This window comes from Anomaloglossus baeobatrachus, chromosome 12 (genome assembly GCF_048569485.1).
Source record: "Anomaloglossus baeobatrachus isolate aAnoBae1 chromosome 12, aAnoBae1.hap1, whole genome shotgun sequence".
Taxonomy (NCBI): Eukaryota; Metazoa; Chordata; class Amphibia; order Anura; family Aromobatidae; genus Anomaloglossus; species Anomaloglossus baeobatrachus.
This window is the reverse complement of record NC_134364.1, coordinates 143,627,589-143,649,448: the sequence shown is the minus strand read 5'-3', so window position 1 is coordinate 143,649,448 and position 21,860 is coordinate 143,627,589. Positions and strand designations below refer to the sequence as shown.

The following is a 21,860-nucleotide window of genomic DNA, read 5'->3' as shown; positions in this document are numbered from 1 at the left end:
TACATATAATACATCCCCCGTACACACACAGGTATGAGCGACACCTGCCCTGCTCCCTACATATAATACCCCCCCCCGTACACACACAGGTATGAGCGACACCTGCCCTGCTCCCTACATATAATACATCCCCCCATACACACACCGGTATGAGCGACACCTGCCCTGCTCCCTACATATAATACATCCCCCGTACACACACAGGTATGAGCGACACCTGCCCTGCTCCCTACATATAATACACCCCCCCGTACACACACAGGTATGAGCGACACCTGCCCTGCTCCCTACATATAATACACCCCCCCGTACACACACAGGTATGAGCAACACCTGCCCTGCTCCCTACATATAATACATCCCCCGTACACACACAGGTATGAGCGACACCTGCCCTGCTCCCTACATATAATACACCCCCCATACACACACACACACAGGTATGAGCGACACCTGCCCTGCTCCCTACATATAATACACCCCCCCGTACACACACAGGTATGAGCGACACCTGCCCTGCTCCCTACATATAATACATCCCCCGTACACACACAGGTATGAGCGACACCTGCCCTGCTCCCTACATATAATACATCCCCCGTACACACACAGGTATGAGCGACACCTGCCCTGCTCCCTACATATAATACATCCCCCGTACACACACAGGTATGAGCGACACCTGCCCTGCTCCCTACATATAATACACCCCCCATACACACACACACACAGGTATGAGCGACACATGCCCTGCTCCCTACATATAATACACCCCCCCGTACACACACAGGTATGAGCGACACCTGCCCTGCTCCCTACATATAATACACCCCCCGTACACACACAGGTATGAGCGACACCTGCCCTGCTCACTACATATAATACATCCCCCCGTACACACACAGGTATGAGCGACACCTGCCCTGCTCCATACAAATAGTACACCCGCCCCGTACACACAGGTATGAGCGACACCTGCCCTGCTCCCTACATATAATACACCCCCCGTACACACACAGGTATGAGCGACACCTGCCCTGCTCCCTGCATATAATACATCCCCCGTACACACACAGGTATGAGCGACACCTGCCCTGCTCCCTACATATAATACATCCCCCCGTACACACACAGGTATGAGCGATACCTGCCCTGCTCCCTACATATAATACACCCCCCGTACACACACAGGTATGAGCGACACCTGCCCTGCTCCCTACATATAATACATCCCCCCGTACATACACAGGTATGAGCGACACCTGCCCTGCTCCCTACATATAATACATCCCCCCGTACACACACAGGTATGAGCGATACCTGCCCTGCTCCCTACATATAATACACCCCCGTACACACACACAGGTATGAGCGACACCTGCCCTGCTCCCTACATATAATACACCTCCCCGTACACACACAGGTATGAGCGACACCTGCCCTGCTCCCTACATATAATACACCCCCCGAACACACACAGGTATGAGCGACACCTGCCCTGCTCCCTACATATAATACACCCCCCGTACACACACAGGTATGAGCGACACCTGCCCTGCTCCCTACATATAATACATCCCCCCGTACACACACAGGTATGAGCGACACCTGCCCTGCTCCCTACATATAATACATCCCCCCGTACACACACAGGTATGAGCAACTCCTGCCCTGCTCCCTACATATAATACACCCCCCCGTACACACACAGGTATGAGCGACACCTGCCCTGCTCCGTACATATAATACATCCCCCCGTACGCACACAGGTATGAGCGACACCTGCCCTGCTCCCTACATATAATACATCCCCCGTACACACACAGGTATGAACGACACCTGCCCTGCTCCCTACATATAATACATTTCCCATACACACACAGGTATGAGCGACACCTGCCCTGCTCCCTACATATAATACATCCCCCCGTACACACACAGGTATGAGCGACACCTGCCCTGCTCCCTACATATAATACCCCCCTCGTACACACACAGGTATGAGCGACACCTGCCCTGCTCCCTACATATAATACACCCCCCCGTACACACACAGGTATGAGCGACACCTGCCCTGCTCCCTACATATAATACATTTCCCACACACACACACACACACACACAGGTATGAGCGACACCTGCCCTGCTCCCTACATATAATACATCCCCCGTACACACACAGGTATGAGCGACACCTGCCCTGCTCCCTACATATAATACATCCCCCGTACACACACAGGTATGAACGACATCTGCCCTGCTCCCTACATATAATACACCCCCCCGTACAGACACAAGTATGAGCGACACCTGCCCTGCTCCCTACATATAATACATTTCCCATACACACACACACACACAGGTATGAGCGACACCTGCCCTGCTCCCTACATATAATACATCCCCCCGTACACACACAGTTATGAACGACACCTGCACTGCTCCCTACATATAATACATCCCCCGTACACACACAGGTATGAGCGACACCTGCCCTGCTCCCTACATATAATACATCCCCCCGTACACACACAGTTATGAGCGACACCTGCCCTGCTCCCTACATATAATACACCCCCCCGTACACACACAGGTATGAGCGACACCTGCCCTGCTCCCTACATATAATACATCCCCCGTACACACACAGGTATGAGCGACACCTGCCCTGCTCCCTACATATAATACATCCCCCGTACACACACAGGTATGAGAGACACCTGCCCTGCTCGCTACATATAATACACCCCCCCGTACACACACAGGTATGAGCGACACCTGCCCTGCTCCCTACATATAATACATCCCCCGTACACACACAGGTATGAGCGACACCTGCCCTGCTCCCTACATATAATACATCCCCCGTACACACACAGGTATGAGCGACACCTGCCCTGCTCCCTACATATAATACATCCCCCGTACACACACAAGTATGAGCGACACCTGCCCTGCTCCCTACATATAATACACCCCCCCGTACACACACAGGTATGAGCGACACCTGCCCTGCTCCCTACATATAATACACCCCCCGTACACACACAGGTATGAGCGACACCTGCCCTGCTCCCTACATATAATACATCCCCCGTACACACACAGGTATGAGCGACACCTGCCCTGCTCCCTACATATAATACACCCCCCGTACACACACAGGTATGAGCGACACCTGCCCTCCTCCCTACATATAATACATCCCCCGTACACACACAGGTATGAGCGACACCTGCCCTGCTCCCTACATATAATACATCCCCCGTACACACACAGGTATGAGCGACACCTGCCCTGCTCCCTACATATAATACATCCCCCGTACACACACAGGTATGAGCGACACCTGCCCTGCTCCCTACATATAATACATCCCCCCGTACACACACAGGTATGAGCGACACCTGCCCTGCTCCCTACATATAATACATCCCCCCATACACACACAGGTATGAGCGACACCTGCCCTGCTCCCTACATATAATACACCCCCCGTACACACACAGGTATGAGCGACACCTGCCCTGCTCCCTACATATAATACACCCCCCGTACACACACAGGTATGAACGACATCTGCCCTGCTCCCTACATATAATACATTTCCCATACACACACACACACACAGGTATGAGCGACACCTGCCCTGCTCCCTACATATAATACATCCCCCCGTACACACACAGTTATGAACGACACCTGCACTGCTCCCTACATATAATACACCCCCCGTACACACACAGGTATGAGCGACACCTGCCCTGCTCCCTACATATAATACACCCCCCCGTACGCACACAGGTATGAGCAACTCCTGCCCTGCTCCCTACATATAATACACCCCCCCGTACACACACAGGTATGAGCGACACCTGCCCTGCTCCGTACATATAATACATCCCCCCGTACGCACACAGGTATGAGCGACACCTGCCCTGCTCCCTACATATAATACATCCCCCGTACACACACAGGTATGAACGACACCTGCCCTGCTCCCTACATAAAATACATCCCCCCGTACACACACAGGTATGAGCGACACCTGCCCTGCTCCCTACATATAATACATCCCCCCGTACACACACAGGTATGAGCGACACCTGCCCTGCTCCCTACATATAATACACCCCCCCGTACGCACACAGTTATGAGCGACACCTGCCCTGCTCCCTACATATAATACATCCCCCGTACACACACAGGTATGAGCGACACCTGCCCTGCTCCCTACATATAATACATCCCCCGTACACACACAGGAATGAGCGACACCTGCCCTGCTCCCTACATAAAATACATCCCCCCGTACACACACAGGTATGAGCGACACCTGCCCTGCTCCCTACATATAATACATCCCCCGTACACACACAGGTATGAGCGACACCTGCCCTGCTCCCTACATATAATACATCCCCCGTACACACACAGGTATGAACGACATCTGCCCTGCTCCCTACATATAATACATTTCCCATACACACACACACACACAGGAATGAGCGACACCTGCCCTGCTCCATACATAAAATACATCCCCCCGTACACACACAGTTATGAACGACACCTGCACTGCTCCCTACATATAATACATCCCCCGTACACACACAGGTATGAGCGACACCTGCCCTGCTCCCTACATATAATACATCCCCCCGTACACACACAGGTATGAGCGACACCTGCCCTGCTCCCTACATATAATACACCCCCCCGTACGCACACAGTTATGAGCGACACCTGCCCTGCTCCCTACATATAATACACCCCCCCGTACACACACAGGTATGAGCGACACCTGCCCTGCTCCCTACATATAATACATCCCCCGTACACACACAGGTATGAGCGACACCTGCCCTGCTCCCTACATATAATACACCCCCCCCCGTACACACACAGGTATGAGCGACACCTGCCCTGCTCCCTACATATAATACATCCCCCGTACACACACAGGTATGAGCGACACCTGCCCTGCTCCCTACATATAATACATCCGCCCGTACACACACAGGTATGAGCGACACCTGCCCTGCTCCCTACATATAATACACCCCCCATACACACACAGGTATGAGCGACACCTGCCCTCCTCCCTACATATAATACATCCCCCGTACACACACAGGTATGAGCGACACCTGCCCTGCTCCCTACATATAATACATCCGCCCGTACACACACAGGTATGAGCGACACCTGCCCTGCTCCCTACATATAATACACCCCCCCGTACGCACACAGGTATGAGCAACTCCTGCCCTGCTCCCTACATATAATACACCCCCCCGTACACACACAGGTATGAGCGACACCTGCCCTGCTCCGTACATATAATACATCCCCCCGTACGCACACAGGTATGAGCGACACCTGCCCTGCTCCCTACATATAATACATCCCCCGTACACACACAGGTATGAACGACACCTGCCCTGCTCCCTACATAAAATACATCCCCCCGTACACACACAGGTATGAGCGACACCTGCCCTGCTCCCTACATATAATACACCCCCCCGTACGCACACAGTTATGAGCGACACCTGCCCTGCTCCCTACATATAATACATCCCCCGTACACACACAGGTATGAGCGACACCTGCCCTGCTCCCTACATATAATACATCCCCCGTACACACACAGGAATGAGCGACACCTGCCCTGCTCCCTACATAAAATACATCCCCCCGTACACACACAGGTATGAGCGACACCTGCCCTGCTCCCTACATATAATACATCCCCCCGTACACACACAGGTATGAGCGACACCTGCCCTGCTCCCTACATAGAATACACCCCCCCGTACACACACAGGTATGAGCGACACCTGCCCTGCTCCCTACATATAATACATCCCCCGTACACACACAGGTATGAGCGACACCTGCCCTGCTCCCTACATATAATACATCCCCCGTACACACACAGGTATGAACGACATCTGCCCTGCTCCCTACATATAATACATTTCCCATACACACACACACACACAGGTATGAGCGACACCTGCCCTGCTCCCTACATATAATACATCCCCCCGTACACACACAGTTATGAACGACACCTGCACTGCTCCCTACATATAATACATCCCCCGTACACACACAGGTATGAGCGACACCTGCCCTGCTCCCTACATATAATACATCCCCCCGTACACACACAGGTATGAGCGACACCTGCCCTGCTCCCTACATATAATACACCCCCCCGTACGCACACAGTTATGAGCGACACCTGCCCTGCTCCCTACATATAATACACCCCCCCGTACACACACAGGTATGAGCGACACCTGCCCTGCTCCCTACATATAATACATCCCCCGTACACACACAGGTATGAGCGACACCTGCCCTGCTCCCTACATATAATACACCCCCCCCCGTACACACACAGGTATGAGCGACACCTGCCCTGCTCCCTACATATAATACACCCACCCGTACACACACAGGTATGAGCGACACCTGCCCTGCTCCCTACATATAATACACCCCCCATACACACACAGGTATGAGCGACACCTGCCCTCCTCCCTACATATAATACATCCCCCGTACACACACAGGTATGAGCGACACCTGCCCTGCTCCCTACATATAATACATCCGCCCGTACACACACAGGTATGAGCGACACCTGCCCTGCTCCCTACATATAATACACCCCCCGTACACACACAGGTATGAGCGACACCTGCCCTGCTCCCTACATATAATACATCCCCCGTACACACACAGGTATGAGCGACACCAGCAGCTCGCTACATATAATACACCCCCCGTACACACACAGGTATGAGCGACACCTGCCCTGCTCCCTACATATAATACATCCCCCGTACACACACAGGTATGAGCGACACCTGCCCTTCTCCCTATATATAATACATCCTCCGTACACACACAGGTATGAGCGACACCTGCCCTTCTCCCTATATATAATACATCCTCCGTACACACACAGGTATGAGCGACACCTGCCCTGCCCCCTACATATAATACACCCCCCCGTACACACACAGGTATGAGCGACACCTGCCCTGCTCCCTACATATAATACATCCCCCCGTACACACACAGGTATGAGCGACACCTGCCCTGCTCCCTACATATAATACATCCCCCCGTACACACACAGGTATGAGCGACACCTGCCCTGCTCCCTACATATAATACATCCCCCGTACACACACAGGTATGAGCGACACCTGCCCTGCTCCCTACATATAATACATCCCCCGTACACACACAGGTATGAGCGACACCTGCCCTGCCCCCTACAAATAATACATGTCCCCCCCGTACACACACAGGTATGAGCGACACCTGCCCTGCTCGCTACATATAATACACCCCACCGTACACACACAGGTATGAGCGACACCTGCCCTGCTCCCTACAAATAATACATGTCCCCCCCGTACACACACAGGTATGAGCGACACCTGCCCTGCTCCCTACATATAATACATCCCCCGTACACACACAGGTATTAACGACACCTGCCCTGCTCCCTACATATAATACATTTCCCATACACACACACACAGGTATGAGCGACACCTGCCCTGCTCCCTACATATAATACATCCCCCCGTACACACACAGGTATGAGCGACACCTGCCCTGCTCCCTACATATAATACATCCCCCCGTACACACACAGGTATGAACGACACCTGCCCTGCTCCCTACATATAATACCCCCCCCCCCGTACACACACAGGTATGAGCGACACCTGCCCTGCTCCCTACATATAATACACCCCCCGTACACACACAGGTATGAGCGACACCTGCCCTGCTCCCTACATATAATACATCCCCCCGTACACACACAGGTATGAGCGACACCTGCCCTGCTCCCTACATATAATACATCCCCCCGTACACACACAGGTATGAGCGACACCTGCCCTGCTCCCTACATATAATACACCCCCCCGTACACACACAGGTATGAGCGACACCTGCCCTGCTCCCTACATATAATACATCCCCCGTACACACACAGGTATGAGCGACACCTGCCCTGCTCCCTACATATAATACACCCCCCCCGTACACACACAGGTATGAGCGACACCTGCCCTGCTCCCTACATATAATACACCCCCCCATACACACACAGGTATGAGCGACACCTGCCCTGCTCCCTACATATAATACACCCCCCCATACACACACAGGTATGAGCGACACCTGCCCTGCTCCCTACATATAATACACCCCCCCGTACACACACAGGTATGAGCGACACCTGCCCTGCTCCCTACATATAATACACCCCCCCGTACACACACAGGTATGAGCGACACCTGCCCTGCTCCCTACATATAATACATCCCCCGTACACACACAGGTATGAGCGACATCTGCCCTGCTCCCTACATATAATACACCCCCCCGCACACACAGGTATGAGTGACACCTGCCCTGCTCCCTACATATAATACATCCCCCGTACACACACAGGTATGAGCGACACCTGCCCTGCTCCCTACATATAATACATCCCCCGCACACACAGGTATGAGCGACACCTGCCCTGCTCCCTACATATAATACATCCCCCGTACACACACAGGTATGAGCGACACCTGCCCTGCTCCCTGCATATAATACACCCCCCGTACACACACAGGTATGAGCGACACCTGCCCTGCCCCCTACATATAATACACCCCCCGTACACACACAGGTATGAGCGACACCTGCCCTGCTCCCTACATATAATACATCCCCCGTACACACACAGGTATGAGCAACACCTGCCCTGCTCCCTACATATAATACACCCCCCCGTACACACACAGGTATGAGCGACACCTGCCCTTCTCCCTATATATAATATATCCCCCCGTACACACACAGGTATGAGCGACACCTGCCCTGCTCCCTATATATAATATATCCCCCCGTACACACACAGGTATGAGCGACACCTGCCCTTCTCCCTACATATAATACATCCCCCGTACACACACAGGTATGAGCGACACCTGCCCTGCTCCCTGCATATAATACATCCCCCGTACACACACAGGTATGAGCGACACCTGCCCTGCTCCCTGCATATAATACACCCCCCGTACACACACAGGTATGAGCGACACCTGCCCTGCCCCCTACATATAATACACCCCCCGTACACACACAGGTATGAGCGACACCTGCCCTGCTCCCTACATATAATACATCCCCCGTACACACACAGGTATGAGCGACACCTGCCCTGCCCCCTACAAATAATACATGTCCCCCCCGTACACACATAGGTATGAGCGACACCTGCCCTGCTCCCTACAAATAATACATGTCCCCCGTACACACACAGGTATGAGCGACACCTGCCCTGCTCCCTATATATGATACACCTCCCGTACACACACAGGTATGATCGACACCTGCCCTGCTCCCTACATATAATACATCCCCCCGTACACACACAGGTATGAGCGACACCTGCCCTGCTCCCTACATATAATACATCCCCCCCTGTACACACACAGGTATGATCGACACCTGCCCTGCTCCCTACATATAATACATCCCCCCGTACACACACAGGTATGAGCGACACCTGCCCTGCTCCCTACATATAATACACCCCCCGTACACACACAGGTATGAGCGACACCTGCCCTGCTCCCCACATATAATACACCCCCCCGTATACACACAGGTATGAGCGACACCTGCCCTGCTCCCTACATATAATACACCCCCCGTATACACACAGGTATGAGCGACACCTGCCCTGCTCCCCACATATAATACACCCCCCCCCGTATACACACAGGTATGAGCGACACCTGCCCTGCTCCCTACATATAATACATCCCCCCCATACACACACAGGTATGAGCGACACCTGCCCTGCTCCCTACATATAATACACCCCCCGTACACACACAGGTATGAGCGACACCTGCCCTGCTCCCCACATATAATACACCCCCCCCCGTATACACACAGGTATGAGCGACACCTGCCCTGCTCCCTACATATAATACATCCCCCCCATACACACACAGGTATGAGCGACACCTGCCCTGCTCCCTACATATAATACACCTCCCGTACACACACAGGTATGAGCGACACCTGCCCTGCTCCCTACATATAATACATCCCCCGTACACACACAGGTATGAGCGACACCTGCCCTGCTCCCTACATATAATACACCCCCCCATACAGACACAGGTATGAGCGACACCTGCCCTGCTCCCTACATATAATACATCCCCCCGTACACACACAGGTATGAGCGACACCTGCCCTGCTCCCTACATATAATACACCCCCCGTACACACACAGGTATGAGCGACACCTGCCCTGCTCCCTACATATAATACACCCCCCGTACACAGACAGGTATGAGCGACACCTGCCCTGCTCCCTACATATAATACATGCCCCTTACACACACAGGTATGAGCGACACCTGCCCTGCTCCCTACATATAATACATCCCCCCGTACACACACAGGTATGAGCGACACCTGCCCTGCCCCCTACATATAATACATCCCCCCCGTACACACACAGGTATGAGCGACACGTGCCCTGCTCCCTACATATAATACACCCCCGTACACACACAAATATGAGCGACACCTGCCCTGCCCCCTACATATAATACACCCCCCCCGTACACACACAGGTATGAGCGACACCTGCCCTGCTCCCTACATATAATACACCCCCCCGTACACACAGGTATGAGCGACACCTGCCCTGCTCCCTACATATAATACATCCCCCGTACACACACAGGTATGAGCGACACCTGCCCTGCTCCCTACATATAATACACCCCCCGTACACACACAGGTATGAGCGACACCTGCCCTGCTCCCTACATATAATATATCCCCCCGTACACACACAGGTATGAGCAACACCTGCCCTGCCCCCTACATATAATATATCCCCCCGTACACACACAGGTATGAGCTACACCTGCCCTGCTCCCTACATATAATACACCCCCCCGAACACACACAGGTATGAGCGACACCTGCCCTGCTCCCTACATATAATACACCCCCCCGAACACACACAGGTATGAGCGACACCTGCCCTGCTCCCTACATATAATACATGCCCCGTACACACACAGGTATGAGCGACACCTGCCCTGCTCCCTACATATAATACATCCCCCGTACACACACACAGGTATGAGCGACACCTGCCCTGCGCCCTACATATAATACATCCCCCCCGTACACACACAGGTATGAGCGACACTTGCCCTGCTCCCTACATATAATACATCCCCCCCCCGTACACACACAGGTATGAGCGACATCTGCCCTGCTCCCTACATATAATACATCCCCCCATACACATACAGGTATGAGCGACACCTGCCCTGCTCCCTACATATAATACATCCCCCCATACACACACAGGTATGAGCGACACCTGCCCTGCCCCCTACATATAATACACCCCCCCGTACACACACAGGTATGAGCGACACCTGCCCTGCTCCCTACATATAATACACCCCCCGTACACACACAGGTATGAGCGACACCTGCCCTGCTCCCTACATATAATACACCCCCCGTACACACACAGGTATGAGCGACACCTGCCCTGCTCCCTACATATAATACATCCCCCCCGGTACACACACACAGGTATGAGCGACACCTGCCCTGCCCCCTACATATAATATATCCCCCCGTACACACACAGGTATGAGCGACACCTGCCCTGCTCCCTACATATAATACATCCTCCGTACACACACAGGTATGAGCGACACCTGCCCTGCTCCCTACATATAATACATCCCCCGTACACACACAGGTATGAGCGACACCTGCCCTGCTCCATACATATAATACACCCCCCGTACACACACAGGTATGAGCGACACCTGCCCTGCTCCCTACATATATTAGACCCCCCCCGTACACACACAGGTATGAGCGACACCTTCCCTGCTCCCTACATATAATAGACCCCCCCGTACACACACAGGTATGAGCGACACCTGCCCTGCTCCCTACATATAATACATCCCCCGTACACACACAGGTATGAGCGACACCTGCCCTGCTCCCTACATATAATACATCCCCCGTACACACACAGGTATGAGCGACACCTGCCCTGCTCCCTACATATAATACACCACCCCCGTACACACACAGGTATGTGCGACACCTGCCCTGCTCCCTACATATAATACATTCCCCCCCGTACACACACAGGTATGAGCGACACCTGCCCTGCTCCCTACATATAATACACCCCCCGTACACACACAGGTATGAGCGACACCTGCCCTGCTCCCTACATATAATACACCCCCCCGTACACACACAGGTATGAGTGACACCTGCCCTGCCCCCTACATATAATACATCCCCCCGTACACACACAGGTATGAGCAACACCTGCCCTGCCCCCTACATATAATACATCCCCCCGTACACACACAGGTATGAGTGACACCTGCCCTGCTCCCTACATAATACATCCCCCGTACACACACAGGTATGAGCGACACCTGCCCTTCTCCCTACATATAATACATCCCCCGTACACACACAGGTATGAGCGACACCTGCCCTGCTCCCTACATATAATAGACCCCCCCGTACACACACAGGTATGAGCGACACCTGCCCTGCTCCCTACATATAATACATCCCCCGTACACACACAGGTATGAGTGACACCTGCCCTGCTCCCTACATATAATACATCCCCCGTACACACACAGGTATGAGCGACACCTGCCCTGCTCCCTACATATAATACACCCCCCGTACACACACAGGTATGAGCGACACCTGCCCTGCTCCCTACATATAATACATCCCCCCGTACACACACAGGTATGTGCGACACCTGCCCTGCTCCCTACATATAATACACCCCCCGTACACACACAGGTATGAGCGACACCTGCCCTGCTCCCTACATATAATAGACCCCCCCGTACACACACAGGTATGAGCGACACCTGCCCTGCTCCCTACATATAATACATCCCCCCGTACACACACAGGTATGAGCGACACCTGCCCTGCTCCCTACATATAATACACCCCCCGTACACACACAGGTATGAGCGACACTTGCCCTGCTCCCTACATATAATATATCCCCCCGTACACACACAGGTATGAGCGACACCTGCCCTGCCCCCTACATATAATACATCCCCCGTACACACACAGGTATGAGCGACACCTGCCCTGCCCCCTACATATAATATATCCCCCCGTACACACACAGGTATGAGCGACACCTGCCCTGCTCCATACATATAATACATCCCCCCGTACACACACAGGTATGAGCGACACCTTCCCTGCTCCCTACATATAATACATCCCCCCGTACACACACAGGTATGAGTGACACCTGCCCTGCTCCCTACATATAATAGACCCCCCCGTACACACACAGGTATGAGCGACACCTGCCCTGCTCCCTACATATAATACATCCCCCGTACACACACAGGTATGTGCGACACCTGCCCTGCTCCCTACATATAATACACCCCCCGTACACACACAGGTATGAGCGACACCTGCCCTGCTCCCTACATATAATACACCCCCCCGTACACACACAGGTATGAGCGACACCTGCCCTGCTCCCTACATATAATACACCCCCCGTACACACACAGGTATGAGCGACACCTGCCCTGCTCCCTACATATAATACATCCCCCGTACACACACAGGTATGTGCGACACCTGCCCTGCTCCCTACATATAATACATTCCCCCCCGTACACACACAGGTATGAGCGACACCTGCCCTGCTCCCTACATATAATACACCCCCCGTACACACACAGGTATGTGCGACACCTGCCCTGCTCCCTACATATAATACATTCCCCCCCGTACACACACAGGTATGAGCGACACCTGCCCTGCTCCCTACATATAATACACCCCCCGTACACACACAGGTATGAGCGACACCTGCCCTGCTCCCTACATATAATACATCCCCCGTACACACACAGGTATGTGCGACACCTGCCCTGCTCCCTACATATAATACATCCCCCCGTACACACACAGGTATGAGCGACACCTGCCCTGCTCCCTACATATAATACATTCCCCCCCGTACACACACAGGTATGAGCGACACCTGCCCTGCTCCCTACATATAATACACCCCCCGTACACACACAGGTATGAGCGACACCTGCCCTGCTCCCTACATATAATACATCCCCCCGTACACACACAGGTATGTGCGACACCTGCCCTGCTCCCTACATATAATACATCCCCCCGTACACACACAGGTATGAGCGACACCTGCCCTGCTCCCTACATATAATACACCCCCCCGTACACACACAGGTATGAGCGACACCTGCCCTGCTCCCTACATATAATACACCCCCCGTACACACACAGGTATGAGCGACACCTGCCCTGCTCCCTACATATAATACATCCCCCGTACACACACAGGTATGTGCGACACCTGCCCTGCTCCCTACATATAATACATCCCCCCGTACACACACAGGTATGAGCGACACCTGCCCTGCTCCCTACATATAATACATCCCCCCGTACACACACAGGTATGAGCGACACCTGCCCTGCTCCCTACATATAATACATTCCCCCCCGTACACACACAGGTATGAGCGACACCTGCCCTGCTCCCTACATATAATACACCCCCCCGTACACACACAGGTATGAGCGACACCTGCCCTGCTCCCTACATATAATATTTTCCCCCGTACACACACAGGTATGAGCGACACCTGCCCTGCCCCCTACATATAATACATCCCCCCGTACACACACAGGTATGAGCGACACCTGCCCTGCTCCCTACATAATACCCCCCCCCCGTACACACACAGGTATGAGCGACACCTGCCCTGCTCCCTACATATAATACATCCCCCGTACACACACAGGTATGAGCGACACCTGCCCTGCTCCCTACATATAATACACCCCTCCCGTACACACACAGGTATGAGCGACACCTGCCCTGCTCCCTACATATAATACACCCCCCCCCGTACACACACAGGTATGAGCGACACCTGCCCTGCTCCCTACATATAATACATCCCCCCGTACACACACAGGTATGAGCGACATCTGCCCTGCTCCCTACATATAATACATCCCCCCGTACATACACAGGTATGAGCGACATCTGCCCTGCTCCCTACATTTAATACATCCCCCCGTACACACACAAGTATGAGCGACACCTGCCCTGCTCCCTACATATAATACACCCCCCCGTACACACACAGGTATGAGCGACATCTGCCCTGCTCCCTACATTTAATACATCCCCCCGTACACACACAAGTATGAGCGACACCTGCCCTGCTCCCTACATATAATACACCCCCCGTACACACACAGGTATGAGCGACACCTGCCCTGCTCCCTACATATAATACACCCCCCCGTACACACACAGGTATGAGCGACACCTGCCCTGCTCCATAAATATAATACACCCCCCGTACACACACAGGTATGAGCGACACCTGCCCTGCTCCCTACATATAATACATCCCCCCGTACACACACAGGTATGAGCGACACCTGCCCTGCTCCCTACATATAATACATCCCCCCATACACACACAGGTATGAGCGACACCTGCCCTGCTCCCTACATATAATACACCCCCCGTACACACACAGGTATGAGCGACACGTGCCCTGCTCCCTACATATAATACACCCCCCGTACACACACAGGTATGAGCGACACGTGCCCTGCTCCCTACATATAATACATCCCCCCCGTACACACACAGGTATGAGCAACACCTGCCCTGCTCCCTACATATAATACACCCCCGTACACACACAGGTATGAGCGACACCTGCCCTGCTCCCTACATATAATACACCCCCCGTACACACACAGGTCTGAGCGACACCTGCCCTGCTCCCTACATATAATACACCCCCCCGTACACACACAGGTATGAGCGACACCTGCCCTGCTCCCTACATATAATACATCCCCCCGTATACACACAGGTATGAGCGACACCTGCCCTGCTCCCTACATATAATACACCCCCCCGTACACACACAGGTATGAGCGACACCTGCCCTGCTCCCTACATATAATACACCCCCCCGTACACACACAGGTATGAGCGACACCTGCCCTGCTCCCTACATATAATTCATCCCCCCGTATACACACAGGTATGAGCGACACCTGCCCTGCTCCCTACATATAATACATCCCCCCGTACACACACAGGTATGAGCGACACCTGCCCTGCTCCCTACATATAATACACCCCCCCGTACACACACACACAGGTATGAGCGACACCTGCCCTGCTCCCTACATATAATACATCCCCCCGTATACACACAGGTATGAGCGACACCTGCCCTGCTCCCTTCATATAATACATCCCCTCGTACACACACAGGTATGAGCGCCACCTGCCCTGCTCCCTACATATAATACACCCCCCGTACACACACAGGTATGAGCGACACCTGCCCTGCTCCCTACATATAATACATCCCCCCATACACACACAGGTATGAGCGACACCTGCCCTGCTCCCTACATATAATACACCCCCCCGTACACACACAGGTATGAGCGACACCTGCCCTGCTCCCTACATATAATACATCCCCCCGTACACACACAGGTATGAGCGACACCTGCCCTGCTCCCTACATATAATACATCCCCCCGTACACACACAGGTATGAGCGACACCTGCCCTGCTCCCTACATATAATACACCCCCCCGTACACACACAGGTATGAGCGACACCTGCCCTGCTCCCTACATATAATACATCCCCCCGTACACACACAGGTATGAGCGACACGTGCCCTGCTCCCTACGTATAATACACCCCCCCGTACACACACAGGTATGAGCGACACCTGCCCTGCTCCCAACATATAATACATCCCCCGTACACACACAGGTATGAGCGACACCTGCCCTGCTCCCTACATATAATACATCCCCCCGTACACACACAGGTATGAGCGACACCTGCCCTGCTCCCTACATATAATACATCCCCCGTACACACACAGGTATGAGCGACACCTGCCCTGCTCCCTACATATAATACACCCCCCCGTACACACACAGGTATGAGCGACACCTGCCCTGCTCCCTACATATAATACACCCCCCGTACACACACAGGTATGAGCGACACCTGCCCTGCTCCCTACATATAATACATCCCCGTACTTACACAGGTATGAGCGACACCTGCCCTGCTCCCTACATATAATACATCCCCCGTACTTACACAGGTATGAGCGACACCTGCCCTGCTCCCTACATATAATACACCCCCCGTACACACACAGGTATGAGCGACACCTGCCCTGCTCCCTACATATAAAACATCCCCCCGTACACACACACAGGTATGAGCGACACCTGCCCTGCTCCCTACATATAATACATCCCCGTACTTACACAGGTATGAGCGACACCTGCCCTGCTCCCTACATATAATACACCCCCCGTACACACACAGGTATGAGCGACACCTACCCTGCTCCCTACATATAATACACCCCCCGTACACACACAGGTATGAGCGACACCTGCCCTGCTCCCTACATATAAAACATCCCCCCGTACACACACAGGTATGAGCGACACCTGCCCTGCTCCCTACATATAATACATCCCCCGTACACACACAGGTATGAGCGACACCTGCCCTGCTCCCTACATATAATACATCCCCCCGTACACACACAGGTATGAGCGACACCTGCCCTGCTCCCTACATATAATACACCCCCCCGTACACACACAGGTATGAGCGACACCTGCCCTGCTCCCTACATATAATACACCCCCGTACACACACAGTTATGAGCGACACCTGCCCTGCTCCCTACATATAATACATCCCCCCCCGTACACACACAGGTATGAGCGACACCTGCCCTGCTCCCTACATATAATACACCCCCCCCGTACACACACAGGTATGAGCGACACCTGCCCTGCTCCCTACATATAATACACCCCCCCGTACACACACAGGTATGAGCGACACCTGCCCTGCTCCCTACATATAAAACATCCCCCCGTACACACACAGGTATGAGCGACACCTGCCCTGCTCCCTACATATAATACACCCCCCCCGTACACACACAGGTATGAGCGACACCTGCCCTGCTCCCTACATATAATACATCCCCCGTACACACACAGGTATGAGCGACACCTGCCCTGCTCCCTACATATAATACACTCCCCGTACACACACAGGTATGAGCGACACCTACCCTGCTCCCTACATATAATACACCCCCCCGTACACACACAGGTATGAGCGACACCTGCCCTGCTCCCTACATATAATACATCCCCCGTACACACACAGGTATGAGCGACACCTGCTCTGCTCCCTACATATAATACCCCCCCCCCGTATACACACAGGTATGAGCGACACCTGCCCTGCTCCCTACATATAATACATCCCCCGTACACACACAGGTATGAGCGACACCTGCCCTGCTCCCTACATATAATACACCCCCTCCGTACACACACAGGTATGAGCGACACCTGCCCTGCTCCCTACATATAATACCCCCCCCGTACACACACAGGTATGAGCGACACCTGCCCTGCTCCCTACATATAATACATCCCCCGTACACACACAGGTATGAGCGACACCTGCCCTGCTCCCTACATATAATACACCCCCCCCGTACACACACAGGTATGAGCGACACCTGCCCTGCTCCCTACATATAATACATCCCCCCCCCGTACACACACAGGTATGAGCGACACCTGCCCTGCTCCCTACATATAATACACCCCCCCGTACACACACAGGTATGAGCGACACCTGCCCTGCTCCCTACATATAATACATCCCCCCGTACACACACAGGTATGAGCGACACCTGCCCTGCTCCCTACATATAATACACCCCCCCCCGTACACACACAGGTATGAGCGACACCTGCTCTGCTCCCTACATATAATACCCCCCCCCCCCCGTATACACACAGGTATGAGCGACACCTGCCCTGCTCCCTACATATAATACATCCCCCGTACACACACAGGTATGAGCGACACCTGCCCTGCTCCCTACATATAATACATCCCCCGTACACACACAGGTATGAGCGACACCTGCCCTGCTCCCTACATATAATACACCCCCCCCGTACACACACAGGTATGAGCGACACCTGCCCTGCTCCCTACATATAATACATCCCCCCCCCGTACACACACAGGTATGAGCGACACCTGCCCTGCTCCCTACATATAATACACCCCCCCGTACACACACAGGTATGAGCGACACCTGCCCTGCTCCCTACATATAATACATCCCCCCGTACACACACAGGTATGAGCGACACCTGCTCTGCTCCCTACATATAATACCCCCCCCCCCCGTATACACACAGGTATGAGCGACACCTGCCCTGCTCCCTACATATAATACATCCCCCGTACACACACAGGTATGAGCGACACCTGCCCTGCTCCCTACATATAATACATCCCCCGTACACACACAGGTATGAGCGACACCTGCCCTGCTCCCTACATATAATACACCCCCCCCGTACACACACAGGTATGAGCGACACCTGCCCTGCTCCCTACATATAATACCCCCCCCGTACACACACAGGTATGAGCGACACCTTCCCTGCTCCCTACATATAATACACCCCCCCCGTACACACACAGGTATGAGCGACACCTGCCCTGCTCCCTACATATAATACCCCCCCCGTACACACACAGGTATGAGCGACACCTGCCCTGCTCCCTACATATAATACACCCCCCGTACACACACAGGTATGAGCGACACCTGCCCTGCTCCCTACATATAATACACCCCCCGTACACACACAGGTATGAGCGACACCTGCCCTGCTCCCTACATATAATACACCCCCCGTACACACACAGGTATGAGCAACACCTGCCCTATTCTTCATCTTTCATACCCTTCCAGTATGTGAGGCATTCTGACGTCTTGGTCAGTGGCTGGAGCTCAGATCCGTTTTCCTCTCCTGCATTACTTGGCCTAACACGTCTATCTTCTCGTCATTTTCCCATGACGGTGGTCTCCCCGTATATTGTGACCCCAATATCGGTGGTTATTGTAGGGTCAGACCTCTGCTCCTCATCTAATATATTATTTCAGTTGATACCTGAAGATTAATAATAATGTGATGCATTCCCACCACTACTGATGGTTCTGACCAATGTCTGGAGACTTCAAGCAAACAAGGACTTTGCGGTGACGGTTACAACCTAAGATATAAGTAGAATTGTAATGATAACTTACAGAGAATCCGGCCCAGGACGGACAGGAGTGTTTGATTTTGGTGTTTGTGGTGATTGATGCGGTGACCAGACTGAAGGTGACTATCAGGACCCCCAGAATCACTTGCACGAACCCCAGCGCCAGTAGCACATGTGTCCAAGCCCGGTGTAGCCTCAACTGGGAAAGGCTGCGGGACGTCCGTCCAGTAAGGGAGAAAGTAGAATCTGTTGGGGAGGGCATCACTACAATGGGCTCCTATGACAGCATTCATCAGGAGGAGACCCCCATCTATCATAACAGGGGCTTCACTTCACAGATATCTAGTCTGGACGTCATTCTGATACAGAAGGAAAGCCATCAACCCCTAATGTCCAGTGAACACTCACCACACCTGTCCACAGAACATTAAACATTTACAGGTTTCCACTTAGAGGATTTTGTAGGAAATTTAGTAATCCGAGAGCACAGCAGATGGCGGCCATGCAGACAACTCAGCAAGAACCAAGAACGGATGGGCGCTTCTCACACAACAGACCCACCACAAGGTCACCAAGAGCAGAAAGAAGTTAGAGATGGTCATCCAGAAAATAAGCCCCTCAATCTCAGGAGAGCTCCTAGTGTCCAGATAACACCAACCTCCGCCCCTGAGAACCTGCACAGAGGACGGCACATGGGCAAACCTGGCTCCTCAGCACTGTCAGACTGTGGACAATGGTGGGAGGAATGCCCCGATGATGATGAAGGGCACTCGCAAAGAATGGCATCAAGTGAAGACCTGGAAGATGCTGTGAATGGATGAGATGGAGAACACGAACCAAATGGTGAAGAAGCTCCGGATTCTGGAGAATACCAGGGAAGTGATGACCAGAAGAGTTAGTCCTGGAGACCCAGGGGAAAGTACCCAAAAATGTTTAACTCCGGGCTCCAGTCATTCATGAAGATAGAGCGTCCATTACAGTGGGGTCCATGGACGAAAGTGGCACCAGAAGTGTCAGTAGGAGCAGCACCTGGGACGTCCATCAGCAGCATCCCCAGAGATGTCCGCAGAGATGCCTCCTCCAGCATCTGCTCAGCATCCTCCAGCTGCAGTGCTGCACCCCTCCCTCCACACAGCAAGGCAGGCTGGGAAATGTAGTCTGCAGGGGGAGGGGGACCTGACAGCTCACACATTTGAAGAGACAGTAACCATTAACCTTTCACTTGCTGTACACACCAGACTTCAGATGACACTAACCAGCTGAAAATGAAGAGAAAGGGGCAAGACCACAAACTCACTGAGGACATAAACCTGAGCTGAGAGGCTGTGCATTGTGGATGGGAGGCGTTAGATGTACTACACATGGATTACACGTCCTAAGCAGAAGAGCTAGCACTCCTCACCACATTCCGGGGCAGCAGAGCTAGCACTCCTCACCACATTCCGGGGCAGCAGAGCTAGCACTCCTCACCACATTCCGGGGCAGCAGAGCTAGCACTCCTCACCACA

At 53.1% G+C, this 21,860-nt stretch overlaps 1 protein-coding gene across 8 annotated transcripts in view; it reads right to left on the bottom strand.

The window, feature by feature from the left end:
• Positions 1–21,483, bottom strand: part of ENTREP3 (endosomal transmembrane epsin interactor 3) — a 283,486-nt gene extending 262,003 nt beyond the window's left edge. For 4 of the 8 annotated variants that reach the window (XM_075329675.1, XM_075329678.1, XM_075329679.1 and 1 more), the window contains exon 1: positions 20,396–21,482. In XM_075329675.1, coding sequence (XP_075185790.1) covers positions 20,396–20,669 — 274 coding nt within the window. In that variant the 5' untranslated portion in view covers positions 20,670–21,482. Of the gene's footprint in view, positions 1–20,395 lie in introns of all 8 variants that reach the window. The other 4 variants (XM_075329682.1, XM_075329683.1, XM_075329677.1 and 1 more) reach the window with 3 other exon arrangements.
• Between the last annotated feature and the right edge of the window lie 377 nt (positions 21,484–21,860).